The 19640-nt window shown below is 33.6% G+C and overlaps 1 protein-coding gene across 1 annotated transcript; it reads right to left on the bottom strand.

The window, feature by feature from the left end:
* Positions 1–9358: 9358 nt before the first annotated feature.
* Positions 9359–9754, bottom strand: LOC104880580 (uncharacterized). The gene has a single exon (XM_010657577.1). It carries the CDS (start codon positions 9752–9754, stop codon positions 9359–9361), a length of 396 nt encoding a protein of 131 aa, XP_010655879.1.
* Between the last annotated feature and the right edge of the window lie 9886 nt (positions 9755–19640).

The raw sequence follows: 19640 nt of genomic DNA, 5'->3' as shown, positions 1-19640 counted from the left end.
GGATAAATATTAATTAAAATTAGAGAGGGTAAATGTGTCAATTTGATAATTAAGAATAGATTTTAACTTAACTTTATCAAACAACTTTAATACTTGAAGTAAAAAAAATACGTAATAGGTTCTAAGGTAACAACTAAGAATGATTTAATTTAAAGTCAACTTAAGTCATTAAGTAATTAGTATTAAGTTTTACCAAACACCCACTTTGTCTTGAAAAATGACTCCTAAACTTTAAACTTCTATGAAAAACCACTAAAAGTCCAATAGGGAACACCTAGGGGGAAGAGGGATTGAATGGGTGATTAAATTTTTTTAATAAATATTTGTTTGTTATACCTAATTCTTTTTAACCCATGAGATATTAGAGGTAACCCAAATAACTAAATGTGTTTAGATGTATAAAAATTTGATTTTTATTTTTTAGGGATACCCTACAAGATAATGAGGATAATCAATTTAACTTAATATTAGGGAATTCAAATAGAATATCAAATATAAAGAAATATAGGCAATGAGACACACGATTTTTGCGTGGAAAACTCCCATACTAATCGTGGAGATAAACAAACCACGAGGTCTAAGATCGCTAGTCTAAATCTACTATTCAAAATCAAGTTACATAGATTTACTTGACCATTTTACCCTAAAGGCTTACTCTCTAGTACCTACAACTTGATTCGTGTTCATGACGTAGCAATTTCTTGTTGCTCCCTAGTAGATTCTTCAGCTACTTCGAAGGGCCGATGGTCTTCAACCCAAGATTCAACGAATAATCTTTGAATAAGAAATTGAGAATGATGTGGCCCTTTAGGTTATCTATCAAGGAGACCCTCTATAAAGAATGAAAGATCTCTTAATGATTTTTCTCTTAACTCTATGATCTCTGTAATCTTTGATATCTAACCCTTTAGGGTTATTAGGAAGGTATTTATAGGCAAAGGCCTAAAGAGTCTCGATTTTGGAAGGATTTTCAATTGAAATTGCGTGCAAATCTTGACAAAAATTGCATGATCGCTCAAGCCAACTCATGGAGGGCGCTTAAGTAGTAGAGCCCACTTGAGCGGTCTTACTCAATTTCAAAAGTCAATTTTAAAATCTTTTAAGTTCAAAATGAAAATTGATCATTTTAATACGTTAACATAGCCTAATGTGTCGATGCTAAACCTTTTTAGATGTACTTGTGACTTCCTGATTGGACGAATAACAACCCTTTACTTCAATGGAGAGCAAGTCACTATCTAAAAAAACTTCTATGACCAAAAATAAAAAAGAGCAAAATTGCCAACAACTAGACAAGACTTATTGTCCTTACAATCTCCTATTTTGGCACTTTTGTGACAAAACATTGTTACATAAACTCACCCAAACTCTCATAAAGGAGTTTACATAACACACATTAACACTTAATTAAAACTAAATTAAAGAAAAACTTTGCATCACTTTGTAGTACTTGTCTTCCAACCTTATAACCTGCACACATATGGAAAACTATATCAAAGGTAAAACAGTGTGAAAGATAAAATATGATCAAGAAAGTAAAACAAGATAATTGGAGATTTTTCTTGATGCATTGTGAAAGCATGAATAGAGAATAAATTCATGTAATGACACCAAGGTACAAAGCATAGTTTGAGAGGAATATAGATTTGTGCAAATCAACCAAACATAATAGAAGCTTGATAAGACATAATAGATTAACAATGATGCCTAAAGATCTATCCCTAATCAGAAAATAGATAGTGAGAACTAAAGGAAGAAGCTTCTATGATTGAGATTAGTTCTAGAGAGATAGACAATACAAACAGAAATATCTTGTAGGAAACATCCGTGTTAGGTATTTTTCTAAACTATCTAAGTTATGGTTTCATCAACCGATTTGATTTTCTCCAATGTCTCATGTTTAATTTCCTCCAATATTTAAATTAATTTTCCTTAATAAAAGAATAAACAAACGAAAGAATTTAAAAATTATTAATTCCATCAAAATTATTATCTCTAACTTTCCCCTAAGTTAAGAAGTTTCTTTATGTTTATGTTCATGCCTATGCTCACCCTATCTCTCTCTATTTATAACTCCCTCTTTTTAAGTGAATTAAATATTCAATGATCTTCCCATTTTTGTCACAAAAATAGCAAAGTAAAACAATATGAAATGCGAGCATTATATATATATAACAATGATTATGGATACACAGATAAACAATATGAAAACAATCTAGGTCATAAAAAATATATAAATAAAAATCAACAACTATGCATTATGTGGCGGTAGAGGGACATAACTCGAAGCGCCTTGAATGTAGATCTAAGAGATGATGTAGTTGAGTTGTCTAATCTATTATAACTAGAGATCTTAAGAATCTAATCTATGATGAATGAGGGCCATGGAATCCTACGACTCTCAAATAGTCGGGTTGACAGAAGTAGAAGCTGCGTGTGCAACTCGGGAAGAACTAACATTGACTCGAGCGAGTTCTCAGAGCAGGCTTTGGAAATTCTTCATTTAGAACATCACCCTACTCCATAGCTCGGAGCTCGTCTTTCTTAACTACTGCCTTCTGGTGCTATCCTATGCCTTGTGGACTATGAGTTGGGGACGCGATGGGACTGTAGACATGGTTGTAATGCTTAGTCTAGGAGCTCCATATAACGGAAACATCCTCAAATCAAGAAAATCTCTCAAATCAAGCAACAAAAATGACTGCAGAATTTTAGCCTTCATTCAAGGATGTAACAACTTTTATTTTCCTTGTAACCGATAGCCTTAATTCTAGGAAACTTACTTAGAACAACCCTTATTTACGTGTATTTATTTTCTCATACAATCTCTTGTAAAAGTGTAATATTTTTCAAACAGAGTAGTAATACATTATTTAGAAATTCTCAAACTTCATCATGGTATCAGAGTAGCTTTCCTCTCACGAGAACTCGATCCCCAACTCTAAAAACACCCACCACCTGATTTCCACTCCACCATCCCCAACTGATATTCCTCTCATTGGTCTTAACATCTCTACTCAAATAAATGAAAAACTCACACCATCAACCTTCCCTCAATGGCATGCCCAGTTTGAAGCCCTCCTAATTAGCTACAATCTACTTAATTATTTCAGGTGACAATCCTCCTCCTCCTCCGAGTGATTCCTCAACTACCAATCCACAGAAAACCCACTGGATAAGACAAGATAAACTTATCCTCAGTGCCATTTTGGCATCCACCACCTCCATAATCACTCCATTCATTTCCGCTACACAAACATCACAACAGGCATGGAAAAAATTGCATACCATGTATGCCAGCAAATCTCGTACTCGGACCATGCAATTGAAGGAGGAACTCACAATGATTAAGAAAGGGAATCAGACAGTTCAAGAATACCTGCACACTGTCAAGGCTCTTGCTGACGAAATCTCCCTCATCGATCACCCATTGCAGATGATGATCTCAACTTGTACATTCTCAATGGATTGGGCAGTGATTTTCGAGAAATCACGGCACCTATACGAGCAAGGGAAAAACCACTCACGTTTGAGGAATTGCATGATCTGCTCGTAGGCCATGATTCCTACCTCCAACGCCTTGAAACCACCACACAACAACTAGTTGCGTCTGTCAACTACTCTAATCGGCGTCCTGCTTCTTCATCCAGCGGCCAACACTCTAAAGGTAACTTCAAAAATGGGTATGGCCGAAATGGGGGTTCCTCACACCAAGATTCCAATCAGGGCTCTTATCGCCCATCTGGAGGCCCAAATAATTCCAAGAAATCCACTAGGCAGCGCAAATACACTCCAAAGTGCCAAATCTGTGATGAAGGGCCACATTGCAAAACATTGTCCATGTTTGCGCTTTGCTGAGCCCACTACCAATTATGTTTCCGTTTCACCTGCAACAAACCCAAAATGGCTTATTGATTCTGAAGCTTCACACAACATTACTGGTGATTTAGCCAATTTATCTATTTACTGTGAGTATGACGGTATTGATGAAGTTGTCATAGGTGATGGTTTAGGTTTGCATGTCTCGCACGTTGGCTCATTGGTTTTCAAATCACCCACACACACTTTTCATTTAAATAATACTCTTTGTGTTCCTAATATTCGCAAAAATCTCATTTCTATCCACCACTTCACCTCACAAAACAATGTTTTTTGTTGAATTTCATCCCTTGTTTTTCCTTGTTAAAGACAAGATCATGGGGACGGTTTTACTCAAAGGTGCGTGTGAAAATGACGTTTACACTCTCCCGGATTTACTGGTGCAAGCTTTTTCAAAAATGGTTGCCAATGTGCATGAACGAACCTCAATCAATGGGTGACACAAGCGTCTTGGACATCCCTCTCAAAAAATAGTTCATCACCTTGTTAAAAATTTTTCTCTTCCAATAATACAAGAAGAACATAGTTCTCATCTTTGTACCTCTTGTTCTATTACTAAAGCGCACAAACAACCATTTTGGACCAATGGCCTTCAAAGCTATGCACCTCTTGATTTAATTTATACTAATGTTTGGGGTCCTTCAAATACAATTGGTATTGATGGATCACGATATTATTTGATTTTGGTTGATCATTTTACAAAGTATATTTGGTTTTATCCAATGGAAACCGAATCTCAAGTAAGCATGATATTTCCTCAATTTAAACATCTCATTGAAAATCAATTCCAATCAAAAATCAAAAGTATCTACTCGGATAATGGTGGTGAATTTGTTGCCTTAAAAAAATATTTTTCTATACATGGCATGAGTCATTACACCACAACTCCTCACACACCACAACAAAATGGTGTATCCGAGCGTCGTCATCGTCATTTGGTAGAAACAAGTCTTACCCTTTTACATGATGCTTCTTTACCTCTCTCATATCAGCCTTATGCCTTTTCAACGGCTACTTACCTCATCAACAGACAACCAACCCCTCTCCTACATAACAAATCCCCTTTTGAAGCATTATTTCATCAGCCCTCCAACTATCTTAAACTAAAAAAATTCGGGTGTCTATGTTTTCCTGTCACCAAGCCCTATAACACACATAAGTTGCAGCCCAAGGCAACACCATGTTTGTTTGTGGGCTGTTCCCCAACCCAGAATGCGTATAAATGTCTTGACCCACAAGCCAATAAACTATATTTATCTAGGCACGTTCTATTTGACGAAATTCAAACCCATCCTCTCCTACATTCGATCAAAACACAAGTACCAGCCATGTCCATTTCGCCTACACCACCTATGCCGCTCACACTTTTACTGCAACCACCACCAGTGCCAACGAGAGGTAACACCATTTTTGCCTCATCTCCAGGTAACTGCCTCGACTCCTCTTCTTTTCCTTTTCGAGATATGCAATCCCTAAATTCATGCCCTAATTCCTCTCAATCACATGAACACTTGCACTCTAACTCAAATTCACACAACAATCCACTCTCAGAACCCATGGTTATCCATGATGACCATCACAGTGACCCTCCACTGTCTTCTTCTCACTGCATCCACATCATGACCACTCGGTCAATGAATAACATTCATAAGCCCAAACAGTTCAACTCTGTGACCAAACACCCACTCCCACCAACCATTGAACCAACATGTGTGGGCCAAGCACTTCGTGAACCTCACTGGAGACATGCTATGTCAGATGAGCTTACTGCTCTCATCCATCATGGCACTTGGGATCTTATTTCCCCGCCCAAAAATTGTAATCATGTTGGGTGCAAATGGATATTCCATGTGAAACGAAACTCAGATGGTTCAGTTGACCGTTTCAAAGCGAGGCTTGTTGCTAAATGATTTAATCAACGAGAAGAGTTAGATTACAATGAAACCTTCAGCCCAGTTGTAAAACCTGCAACCATTAGGATTGTCTTAATAGTGGCTATAATGCAGGGGTGGTCATTAAAGCAGTTAGATGTTAACAACGCTTTTTTGCATGGTGACTTGACTAAGATTGTGTATATGACACAACCACCAGGATTCAAAGATGTCAACAAGCCAAATCATGTGTGCAGGTTATGTAAGGCTATTTATGGCCTTAAACAGGTCCCAAGAGCTTGGTATTCAGCTTTTAAACTGGCAATTATGGGTCTTGGTTTTCAAAATTCCAAAGCTGATTCATCTCTTTTTATCTATTGTCAGAACTTTATCATATGTTGTTTATTAGTATATGTGGATGATTTGGTTATCATTGACAATAATTTGTGCTTTGTGTTTGAGATTGTTGCACAACTTGGTAATCGGTTTTCCTTAAAGGACATGAGACAACTCAATTTTTTCTTGGGAATGAAAGTTATTTCTACAAAATTTGGGTTTTTTCTGTCCAACATAAATATATTCGAGACCTATTGTCCAAAACCAATATGATTGGTGCTAAAGATGTCTCAACCCCATTGTCCACCACCACGTCCCTCAAATTGGTTGATGGTACTTCATCTACCAACAGTACAGAGTTTCGAAGTGTCATTGGTGCTCTTCAATACCTGTCCCTCACTAAACCAAATATCTCATTCTCTGTAAATAAACTTTCTCAGTTTATGCATAAGCTTATAGTGACACATTTACAAGCGACTTCTTCGCTATTTAAAGCACACTATATTTCATGGACTTCACATAAAAAAAATCCAGCTTTGAACTCATTACATATTTTGATGCGGGATTGGGCGGGCAACTATGATGATCGGACCTCCACCTCCGCATATATCTCATTTCTTGGTGTCAATCCTATCTCCTAGAGTTCAAAGAGGCAAAGAGCAATGACACGTTCATCCACTGAAGCAAAATATAGAGCCCTTGCCAATGCAGCCTCCGAGACATCATGGCTTCTCTCATTATTCAAGGAACTAAGTCTACCTTTATCTGGACAACCCAAGCTGCTCTGTGATAATTTGGGTGCAACTCACCTCAGTTTTAATCCAGTCCAACACTCTCGAATGAAACACATTTAGATTGACCTTCATTTTGTCCGAGATATGGTTCAAAGTGGCGTTCTAAATGTTCATCATGTTAACACTTAAGACCAGTTGGCTGATCTTCTCACAAAAGGCCTCTCACGCCAAAGAACAGAAATTTTAAGGGACAAGATTGGCTTAGCCGATGGCAGCTCCATCTTGCGGGGGCGTATAACGGAAGCATCCTCAAATCAAGAAAATCCCTCAAATCAAGCAAAAAAAATGACTGCTGATTTTTAGTCTTCATTCAAGGATGTAACAACTTTCATTTTCCTTGTAACCGATAGCCTTAATTATAAGAAACTTACTTAGAATAGCCCTTATTAACATGTACTTATTTTCTCATACAATTTCTTATAAAAGTGTAATATTTTTCAAACAGAGTAGTAATACATTATTGAGAAATTCTCAAACTTCATCACTCCATTCCAGAAAGGAAAATATGGTAGCTTGGACCTCTAATGCAAGATCAATCTTGAAACCCACGTCCTCTAGAATCTGTGAAATAAGGAGGGCAAAAGGGAAAGTGCTTCCTCTGAAAGACGGGACATGAAAAGGTATGATTGTGTCTAAGATGACCTAACTAATATCAAATTGTTGGCCAGAAAGAATGATGTGAATAAAGTGAGTAGATGGCCAGAAAGAAGGGTGTAAATAAAGCAAACAAATGGCCAACAAATTTGGGTACGGTGAGAGAATGGATAGAAAAAGTAAGTGAAGAAGGTCGCAAATAGCCATGTTGGCTTAGAGAAGCTAGCAATTGAAATATACGAAGAAAGGGGCAAGGACCTCTGTAAAGTGAAGTTGGAATGGCATCAAACTTTGCTTGAATGAGAGCCTGAACCTCTTAAGAGAAGGAAATGACACGAGCCTCCAATTACGGCATGCTAAGAACAAGCCACATGGATCTAGAAGAAACCAAGAAAAACTAACCATACATGGTCACCTGAAAGGTGACCCCGACCACGAAAAAGTGAATCTTCGCATAAAACATACGAACCAAATGTGGATAGTAAGCCCCCTGAAGAGAAAATAGGGTCTCCCAACCCCTCTTTGAGACATTAGTAGGAATGACAATGTCCTAGAAAGCTCTAAGGTCGACGACACGCTCGACCTTAACTCTATGATCATGGAAATAGTGATAATAATGCTTTTGTGCCTCATGGAAATGGAATCACTCATCAGGAAGTGGGTCCAAGTTAAAAGACCCCAGAGTGGGACATTTTGAATGGGCTCAGGTCACCCAAGATGGGTCACATCCCTCTAACGTCTATGACTCACCATAAATAGTATATAGAATATGAAAGGTCATAAAGTACAAAAAAATTGATAAAAGATTGAAGAAAAACTAAATCACTAAAAATACTAAATACGATATCTAGACAATACTGTACGAATGAAAATGAGAAATGAGAAGTGAACTTACCTCAAACAAGAAAATGACAACAACCCAAAGCGGTTGAAAAGGAAATAGAAAGGATGGAAATGATTTTGGCATGCTGGATGACCCTTAAATTGCCATTAGGAGCGCTCAATGCAGATTAGTGCTCAAGTTTCATGAATGCTCAAAGCAATGTTAGATACAACTTATAGTGCTTGAGTGCTGGATGGAGAGTTGGATGGAGCACTAAATGGAACGCTTAAGCTTTGATGGAGCGCTTAAGCGTTGGGAGCAACGGTCGAGTTCTTGAATCTTCAAGTCGAGTTCTTAAAAAAAAAAAAAACTTTTTTCTATATGTTTATATAAAAAAACTTAAATAGTAAACTAAACAAAATTTTAAGATAGTAACAAAAAAAAAAGTAAAAGTAAATTTATGTACCGTTTTAAAAAATGAAAAAATGATATGATTACAATATGTTTTGATATTTTTTTCTTAAAAATCTAAAAAGAAAAGAAATATTATTATATAAGATAATATACATCATAAATATTATAAAAACATTAAATTAGGTTCGGGTTAAGCTCGGGTTATCCGTACTTTGGTGCAAGTCCAACCCATATTGAGTTGAGGTTGAAAAAACCTAACTCAAACCCAATTCAAGTATTAAAAATGATTGTTTAAGTCTATCCAAATGTTAGATAAGATTTGCGATGGGACGGTCAACCCAGGTCAACCCATCCAAGTTGTACCCTATCTAGAAGTTTTGCAGCTAGGAACATTTTAAGGCGATAGAGAATATCATAAATTGCATTGAAGGCATAAAAACAAAAGTAGATTTATACTTTATTAGCATAAACAAACACCCAAGTTACAAAATGCAACATATGATTTTCAGCACTGATATGCAGTCTCTGCTCTTCACTATCAGTCATGAAATTTAGAACAACTTTCTAGATATACACTGCTGCTCATTATTCCTCCTGAGTTTTGAAAAGTTAAAGAAAATTGAGGGAAATGGAAGACAAAGTAAAGCTTAGGGTGGAGGGGGTGTAAGGAAGGGAATGGTGGGAATGTGGAAAGGAGGTAAGGGTGGGAACATGGGAAATGGAGGAAGTGGAGGAATACCAGGAAAAACCAGCGGAGGTGGAAATGGAATTTCAGGAAATGGTGGAAATGGGATTAGTGGAAAAGGCGGCAGATTCTTCATATCACCCAAATTTTTCACTGTGGCCTTGTTAGTGGTACTGAAGTAATTCACCATCTTCCTTCCAGTTTCATTTCCCAGTTTCATCTCTCGATTTTCTTCTCTGGGCGTTGGCTTTCCAAGTTTGCGAGCATCACCACGAGACACAAGAGTTGTGACCATAATCAAGCTTAAGAGGAAGATGAGATTAACAAGAAAGAGGGTAGAAGAGTGGTGAGAAGCCATGCTGATCAGAGAGATCAGTTTGAGTACCATCAACAGTGCTATATGGGGCTTTTATACATATGTACATAGACACACGGACTCAAGAGAGGGACCCAGTAGTCCATTCAATGTATTTCTCCTCCGGCCTCTTCTCTCTTGAGGGCTGTGCCATGTAAAGGAGAGAGAAAGAGAAGTAGGGTTTGGTGCTATCATTGTAAAATGAATGAAGAAAATAGAAATGAGTGCCATCTCTATCTTTCAACTATAGACTATAAGTAGTTAATGTAAATAATCATCTGGCAGACTGGCATCTGCTGTGAAATGTGTGTATGTTGCCTTCTAACGTAACAGACTTGTTAATTGATGCATTAGAAAAAAAGTACTTCTACCTTGAGAATTGAGCTATCTTGGTCTAGCATATTATGCATTCTTTTTGTTTGTGCTTTAATTGCAGGTAATAAGATAAGATTTAATGGAAGCCTGTTAATTTCTTGCAACTTGAATAAATAGGTATGAAAATGTAAACTTGGATAGTTATCAATTACCACAAAAATAACAATCTTCCACATAACAAAAGTGTATGGAGCAGCATTCTCCCTCTTATGCCTTTGACGTGTCACGCCATTTATCAATTCCAACACTACAATTTTCAATTGTACAAGTATTCATGGAATAAGATTTATCAATTAACAATTGCTACAAAACCATGGCCATTATATTCTACTTCCTCTTGTTGCAATTATTTAATATAGTCTCACTTCATTTTCCTTAGTAATTTTATTTATTGGCTTTGTAACGATCCGTACTCAATCATATAGATATTGTCCGCTTTGAATTCAAAATGACCTTCACAATTCTAAAACGTATCTATATAGTTAAGACGAACCTCTACATATATAGCACTAGAAACTTTCTCTCATATTCGGTGTGGGACATCACAAACATACCCCTCTCCCCCCTCCATTGCAAACACAACATTCTCATTATGCTCCATTGGATTGTGGAGTCAAACAAACAAATATTTCCTACAGGGCCAAACAAACCCTCACATCGGGGTCAATGATCAACTTTGATACAATTTGTAACATTTTGCACTCAACTATGTAAATGTGTTTTAAAACCGTGAGGGTTCCTTTGGATTCAAAGCGGACAATATTTACACGGTTGGGTGTGAGTCCTTACAAATGGTATCAAGTTGATCCCTAATCCCGATGTGGGGGTTTGTTAAATCTCGTGAGGGGTGTTTGTCTGTTTAGCCCTGTACTCCCATGGGACACAACGTTCTCGTTGTGTCTATATGATGGGTGTTTATAATATCTCACATCGGATAAGAGAGAAAGTTTCTAATGCTATATAAGTATGAGTGCCTCTTAATTATGTAGACATGTTTAAAAACCGTGAGAGTCTTTTTAAATCCATAGCGGATAATATTTACACGATTGGGTGCGGATTGTTACTGGCTTCGTACCTATCTTTCAATTACCTTAGGTCCAAATATCTTTTTGTTTCAATTTTTTAAGTAGCCTTCTAATTATATTTTTGGTAAGTAATGAATGACCATCCCATTGTGTGAATGTACAGATTTTTTGAATTTTTAGATACAGTAGCCTACTGTCAAACTCGAATGCAAAATTGGACAACTAACATCAGAATGAATATATATATATACTCGACCTTATTCCTAGAACATCAAGATGTCCACACCCCGAGAAGGTGTGGTTGGACAGATTACTTGGAAATACTTTTTTTACAATTCCATGCAATAATCATCATTTCATCACTACTCCAAGCACATGACATCTTGTTGAACTTTTTCCAGTATTTTTCCGAGAATTCAAACCATTTATAAGAGCTAATATTGTAACAATATAAGGATGAATATTGCATGAAATTATTTCTTCCTTATTTTTATGGAAGGGCAGAGGCTGCTACAAGACAAGGACTAATCCACGGGCATTTATTATGCCCTTCATGGCCCTCCATTGACAAGACTGCCTGAATCCTTGAAACCCGGGAGAGGAACAGAAGGAATTGAAGGGAAGGTTGGGATTGTGGGCAGTGTTGGTATGAAAGGAAATGGTGGGATGGTTCGCATGCTTGGAAATGGGAAAATTGGAGTGAAGTTGGTGAAAGGGCTTGAAGGCGGCATTGGAGCTTGAAACGAGGGAAATGTTGGCGACATGAGGTTGGAAGGGTCCTCAAGCAATGGTGCAGCTAAAATTGGCTTCAACTGTGATGGTGAATGAGATGTGAGCTGTTTCATTGATGCCTCCTCGTTCAGGCCCGTCAAAGGTCGAGATGCTGAACATAACTGGAAGGTGCAAAGCAGCAAGCTGGGGGCCAGGACGATGAGTAAGGGAAGGTGGGTGAGTGCAGAAGCCATGTATACATGAGATTTATGAATGGGGTCACAGTGAGTAATGGGGGCTTTTATAGGGTTTTAAGACGAGAAATGGAGAGTGTGAGTTCATGTGTGGGGGGCTGGTGGTTGGTGTTTCACTGCTTTCATGGCAGTTCTACTCTAAACCTAATACTATAATGAAAGTTGTGTGTGCGCAGAAGGACATGCCCATAGTTTGGTGACATGGTATGGATTCTGTGGGTTAACAAATTGATCAATGCTGTTCATTCTGTGACTACTCCAAGCAGTCATGGTAGGTAAATGAACATCCTTCATTGTTACACACAATAAATTTGGACATTGTGCCGCTGAATATGTTGAAGTAAATTAGAGAAGTTGGTCACAATAAATGTTTTCCTAACAAATTTAATGGTGGTAGGTTCTCGTGTATCATTGTCTTAATTATGTAGTCCAAATCTCAATTAAATCTTTGAATTGTGTACAAAATTTTGAGAACCGTTAATGATATTAATATGAAGGACAATGGGAGAATTCACCCATTCTATTATTTTCATATTTAGATTACTTATTAAAAATGAAAAATAAGAATAAGACTATGTTTGATTTTTGGAAAGTATTAAGTGAAGAAAAAAAATACAAAGAAAATTATTTCCTCATGTGTGATTTTAAGTCAAATATAATTAAAATTAATAAAAAAAATTATATATTTTTTACATTATTTAATCTTTATATGAATAAGTTAAATAAATGAACCGAGTTTGAAATATTACATATAAAAGTAATTTATTGATTTTAAATTTTTTTTTTTTTAATTTCTCTCTATTTTCTTTTCCCCGTATTTTTTCTCAAACTTTGCAAGAACCAAACATAGCCTAAAGGATTTATTCTTGTGAAAGTAAACCCAGTCTTGGCAAGGCGCATGGTATTATGAATCATCTCCATTGTCATTCCTGTTCTATTTAGGCAAGAACCATCATCCAGTGATTCCACTTTTAGGCTGTAGTCTGGGCCAGGATGGGCCGGCCGATTGCCCACTGGGGGAGCCTAGCAAGGGCTAGACAAGCTTGGGCCTGGACTTGAAATTTTATTGGGCTTGGCCATGGGATGGACTGGGAAAGAAAAGAACCTCAGCAGCTTTTTGGTTTTGAAAGTATTTAGTTAGAGGCAGTGAAGTTAGGTGGTGTTTGGCCATATTTGAATACGGGGGAGGTGATTGGTTGTTGGTCAGGCCCCAATGCCCCATAACATCTTCATTAGGGCAGAAGAATGCATATTAAATTACCCCGAACATGCCCCTTTTGGCAGTGAAAATTATTGCAGAGTAGTTGGCCTGCCATGAATGTTTTAACTTTTCAATAATTGATTTCAAGACCACATAGCTCTGGGCTCATGGAGACCATCGGAGCATGCAGGTGGTCATCCTCGGCCTGGTCCTATAACCACTTTATACGAACCTCCAATCAGCAGACTCCCAAAAACTAAACTTTCACAATGGAGTGAGCTTCAAAATTACTTGAAAATGAAACGACCGAATATCAATTGCGTGGGAATATTTAAATGATGGACCACCTTCACCGCCCCCTTTGTTTCAAATAAAAGGAACCCCGTAACAAAAGGGAAAAAAAAAAAAAAGCGAAGTATGATTAACATGATGATAGCGTTTCTTTTTCGTTCTTACTAAATCTGAAGGGGTGGGGCTGGAGTTATAGCAGGAGCCTTTTCAAACAACGTCCCTTCACGCCTAAATCCCATTCAAAAATTGAGACCACAAGAGAGGCTGAGGCACCAGCAATCCGTTGAATGAGTTATGATTCCATGAACAATAAAAAAATGCTACTTGGAAATTAATCTAAGATGCTTGTCCTTCAACTTTTCTGGGTTTTAGAAGGTGGGTCCCATGTAACGTCTTTAAAATTGGAATTGACTCAGAAACCACTTCACATTTTTGGCTTTGCCATTGTAATTCAGGGGTTTTAACGTAAAATTACTCTTATTTTGAATTTCAAATTACACTTGTTTTGAAAACCTACATGTACAATATTTCGTAATTCAATTTATGAAATAATTGGTTAAAAGAAACGTATTTATGAATTTATCCCATCTATGTTTTTATTTGAACAGTAACCCATTTTTAATATAAATATTTTTAACTATTTTAAGTATTTATAATATATTTTAAAAGAAAGAGTTATTTTTATAAGAAAAAAATAAGGATATTTTTGTGGAAATGAGGCCAAAAAAATGATGAAAGGTGGGATGTCCAAAATTATATTTTTAATAACCATTTTAAAAAAATAATCCTTAATTTATCTCATTAAATAAATTAGCATATTGAATGAAATAACTTAAGAGGAGTTTTTTTTTCACTTAATTAATTCTAAATAAAACTTAAGACTAATAAGTGCTTAATAGTGTTAAGTATATTTAGTATTAAGAAGTAAAAAGAAATTAATAGATTGATTGTATTCATGGTAGTTTATTTTTAATATTAAGAAAAAAATCTAATATTTTAAATTTTTTTATTCAGTTAAAAAAAAAATAGGAAATAAGTAATTAGTTAAAGAAAAAGTAAAAAAATAAAAAAATAAATTATTAATAGTTTGAAAGTAAATTGTTTTTAGTAAAAAAAAAAAACAAATAAACAAACAAACACTCTCTTACTGTACTTAAAATTAAAAAATAACTTTAATTTTATTTATTTATTTAGTAAATAAATTAAAATAATTTATTTATTTTGAATCTCAAATCTTTTTTATTTTATTTAACCAGTAAAAGTTCTGACTTTACATCTAGAACTTATTATTTCTTATAAATGTTTTTGGATATTTTATGTGTTTATTATACTTTTAATATGAAAGTTTAAAAAAAAAATTATTATTTAAAATTAATAAAAATAAATATTAAATATAATTAATGAGGTTAAATATTAGTTAAAATTAAGAAGGATAACTACATCAATTTAATAATTATAAAATTTTATTAAATAACCTTAATTTTTATTTAAAAATGAATTATTATAAAATCAAATTAAATTATTAAACAATAAATATTAAATTTTAACAAACATCCATGGCTTATTTATTCATTTTTGCACTTGTTAACATCATAAATACAACCATTCAAGTAAATGCATCTCAATTATTTTCCAACACAACTACTCCAAACAATTATTAAGCCTTCCTCATTCTAAATATTAAACCATTGCTAAAACCTTTAATATGGATTTGGAATAATGCTTTGAAAACAAGATGGACCTCTAATACCTATAGCTTATTTTATGTGATAACTATAAAAATACAAAATTAAATAAATTAAAAATTAAAAATTAAAATCTAGAAAAATATATTATAATATTATTTCTTAGAGGAAAAAGGGAAAAATATATTATGGGCTGCTGATTGGAAGATAATTAGGAATTATTTTTATTCCCGAGGAAAATACATAATGATATCATCGTATCTAAAAATTGTCCGAAAAAAATATATAATGATAGCATTGTGTCCAACACTTATTCCTTGGCAAATATTTCTATTGAAAAAAAAAAAATGCATCACAAGGGAATCTATTAGATCAAGAAATTGACCTTTTGTTTTTTTTCAAAGGAGACTATTAACCAAAATACTTACAAATTCAATTGAAAGATGAGTTACAATAATCTTCAAAATTAAATTTTATAACATTTTTATAAAAGTTTGACCATCAAATGATTGATTTTAAATTACCAACACCTTTCTTAATTAAACAATCTACTATTTTATTTGCTTTTCATTAAATATAACGACAATTATAAATGTTTAGATCTTGAGATAACTTCCAAATATCGTCCATTAATAATATAATAAAATTAGGTATATTATTATTTTTTATTATAATAATCTATAACAATTCCCAAATTACTTATAATATCTAAATTTAAGAACTCATTATTCTTAATAGCTAGCATGTCATTTCCTAATGGTCATACATTTCGTAATAATTATTAAAACATTAGTTATATGCATACTTACAGCAATTTTTATAGTTCCATTAAGTTGTCTAATAACCCATCCTCAATAGAAATCAACTTAAACTCTTTCTCTCTCTCTCTTTCTATAGAAATGTTATTTTTTATTTTTTTTTATATATTTTTTAAGTGGGGTTATTAAATGTCTCAAATGAGGAAAACATAAAACAACATAATGTTGTTTGAGATTGAGATTTTTTTTTTAAGTGGGGTTTGATATATATATAGGGAGAGGAGAAAGTAAAATGTTAAATGTAATCTTTGGTTGGCTAAAAACATAATGGATGATTTATTGAAAGAAAAAGAAAGGGGGGGCAAGGTGGTCCACAATGGGATCTTGGGAAGGCAAGTGTGAGAGTATGATGTTAAATGAAAAGTAGATAGAAAAACAATAAAGGGGGTGCAGTCCTTCTTAAGCTTTAAGCAAAATGAGTCAAAAGGCACCCCCATCATCTTTGCTAGTCCCCACTGCATTTATCATTTTATCAAATTCAATGCCTGTGAGAGAGAATGTGTTGCACAGTGATTCATTAATTCCCTTTATTTTCACCCATCCATCCCTCTTTTTCTAATTTCCACATTTTCCTTCTACGTACGTCCTGTCCTGTCCGGTCCTTAGTTATGTTTGGTTAGGAGAAAAGTACCCAAAGAAATAAAATGGCTTTTTTATATTTGATGGCACGGTAAAAATAAATAAATTATTTTAAGTGTTTGTATAATTATTTTTAAAAACAATTATCAAGACACATCATATTTTTTTTATTTTTAATAACAAAAAATAAAAAACAATTCTAAAAAACAATTTCAAACAAACCCTTATTATTTATTTATTTTCTTTTTTTCTTTTTATCTGATCTTCTTTTACATAAAATAATCCTTACATCCCCAACACATAGTATCTCTAAATCACTTTCGGATGAGAATTAAAATTCTTACTAGATTAAAATTTCATTTTTATACATCAAAATAAATATTTTATTTATTTTTATTCCCATTTTGACAAATCATTCAAACATAGCAATGATACGAAATAGAACAAGATGAAACAAGATTTTTATTCCCATTCTCTTTTTCAACGAATTGTGTAAAAGAAAGAAAGAAAAAAAAAGTAGAAGTAAAATAGGCAAGTTGATCCAAAATGTAGGATAATTTGAAATGTCGGCAGGCTCACGCCCTTGCATGAATGCCTAAAATACTTGTAAGAAAATATTTGATATCCGTACAGTATCGATAGTATTGGATTCTAGCGGAAAATAAATGGAAAAGGATTGGGAGTTGAGGTCGCATGATGGGAGTATGGGGGTGGGGGGGTCCAGACTCCAGTAATGAAACCGTGCGGTCCTTTTGTGTAGCGTTATGAATGGGGTTACACCACGACCTACTGGATCCAGCATCTATGTGGAAAATGATATCACAATCACTCTTCCCACCGACACCTTATGCCAACACTTCATTGCACGAACAGATTCAAGGACAAAAAAAAAAAAAAAATGTGCTTCCACGTACATATGTAAGGAAAAAAAACATACAATAATAACTCAAGTTTATAAAATTTAAATTTAATGTACATATTTAAAAATAATTAAAATTTTAAATATTTTCCGATGTAAGGCATTACGTACATTTGATCGTCAAGATACTCTTTTTAATGATATAAGTATTATTTTTTACTATCTTATGCATTATCTTTGATGAATGAATATAAAAAACTTGAATTATTTTTAAAGTAGACCCATTTTAAGATTATTAAAAGGAGGAAAAAAGAAGCCTTATTTGATTATTTGTCGAGAAAAGGAGGTTGATATAAATATTATATAATAATAAAAAATAGTTAGCTTTAATTTATAATGTCTTACTCTACCTTTATTAGTTTTTGGTTTTCTCATACATCAAGCCTATCGATTAGGATTGTATTTTTTTTTCTCAATTTTAAGTTGAAAATGCTAATTAAGTTAGTTCTTTTAGTTGAAAATAAAAAAGGGGAATACGATTAAGTTTTTTTTTTTTTAGCTTTATCAGGAAGAAATCTTGTTTGGATTGACTTTTAAGAAGTCAAAATTTTCTTTTTAAAGTTTAATAACAATTCATATATCTATTTGATTAATTTTATTCAAAAAGCTTAGGGTGTAAAAATACTTTGATACAAAAGTTAGAAAAATGTTATTTCATATGATAATCCTATGTTTAAAAAACTTTTACATTAGAGATTACTTTTTGACAAAATTGGTGATCAAAGTGAAATCGTAAATAGGATAAAATTTTAAATTTATCTTAAAAAAAATAAACTAGTGGACTTTTCAAGTGTAAATAATGATAATAATAATAATAATAATTACCATTAATTTCTAAAACATAATAAGGTATAAGAAAAAAATTGAAAGAAGAAGAATGTTGTGTTGGGGAAACATCCTATTGCCATATTCATTATTAGAAGATAAGTTATTTTAGTTATTACATAGACTTGTTAAGAGTGTTTCATTATATGTGATGTCATTGAGTTTGCTTTTAATAAAATTCAATATACAAACATCTTGTTGAACTTAGCAATCTATTTAAAGTTAAATTAGAGGAATTTTATAAATTTGAAAAATATTTGTAATTATTATTATTTAGGTTTTTATGTTAATTAGTAATTTTAATTTAATTGTGGAAACAAACTCAACATTTTGATCATGGATAAGGGTAATATTAAAATACGTTTTAAAGATGGTATTAATGTTATTATAATAGACATAATTTTTTAGAATTTATTGAGCATGAGACAATTAATAGGACATATTATTAACATTTGTAATGAGGTTTGCAATCTTGGTAACAAAGAAAAGATGATGATTGCACTAGTGTAGATAACAAAAAAAAAAGAAAAAAAGATTTTCTTATGTTCCTACAAACAAAAACTTAATTTAGTTTGATGAAAAGAGTGTAAGATAACAATTGACTTTGGCATCTTTGTGTTAGTCATCTCAATTTTTGTGGGTTGAAGCCATTTGTGTTGAGGAATATAGCAATAGGATTATCAATGATTGATGTTCCAAATCATACTTATGAAGGATGTCTCCTTGGTAAACAACATATGAATTTTTTTTTAATTGAAAATTTTAGAAGGGCTAAATAACCTTTGAAGTTGGCGCATATGTGACCTTGGTGAGGTAAGATCTCCTAGTTATAACAAATATATTTCAACCTACATGGATGATTTTACAAGAAAAACTTATATTTCTTTATTAAAATAAAAATTTAAGGCTTTTAACAAGTTTAAAGAATTCAAAATCCATGTTAAAAGATAAAGTAGTAGAAATATTAAAATATTGAAATTTGATAGAGGAGGAAAATTCATCTCTAATGAATTTCATTACTATTGTCAAAGTTAGGGTACTCAATAGAACAACTTGCTATTCACCTCAACAAAATAGTATAATTGAAAGGAATAACAAAGCATTTTGGGTAAAAGCCATTATATATATGGTGTTCTTGTTAAAAAAGTGTCCTAAAACAATTTTTGGAAGAACGCTTGAGGAAGCATAAAAGTAGACATAAGCTAG

This window comes from Vitis vinifera, chromosome 10 (genome assembly GCF_030704535.1).
Source record: "Vitis vinifera cultivar Pinot Noir 40024 chromosome 10, ASM3070453v1".
Taxonomy (NCBI): domain Eukaryota; kingdom Viridiplantae; phylum Streptophyta; class Magnoliopsida; order Vitales; family Vitaceae; genus Vitis; species Vitis vinifera.
This window is presented reverse-complemented; position numbering and strand designations above follow the sequence as displayed.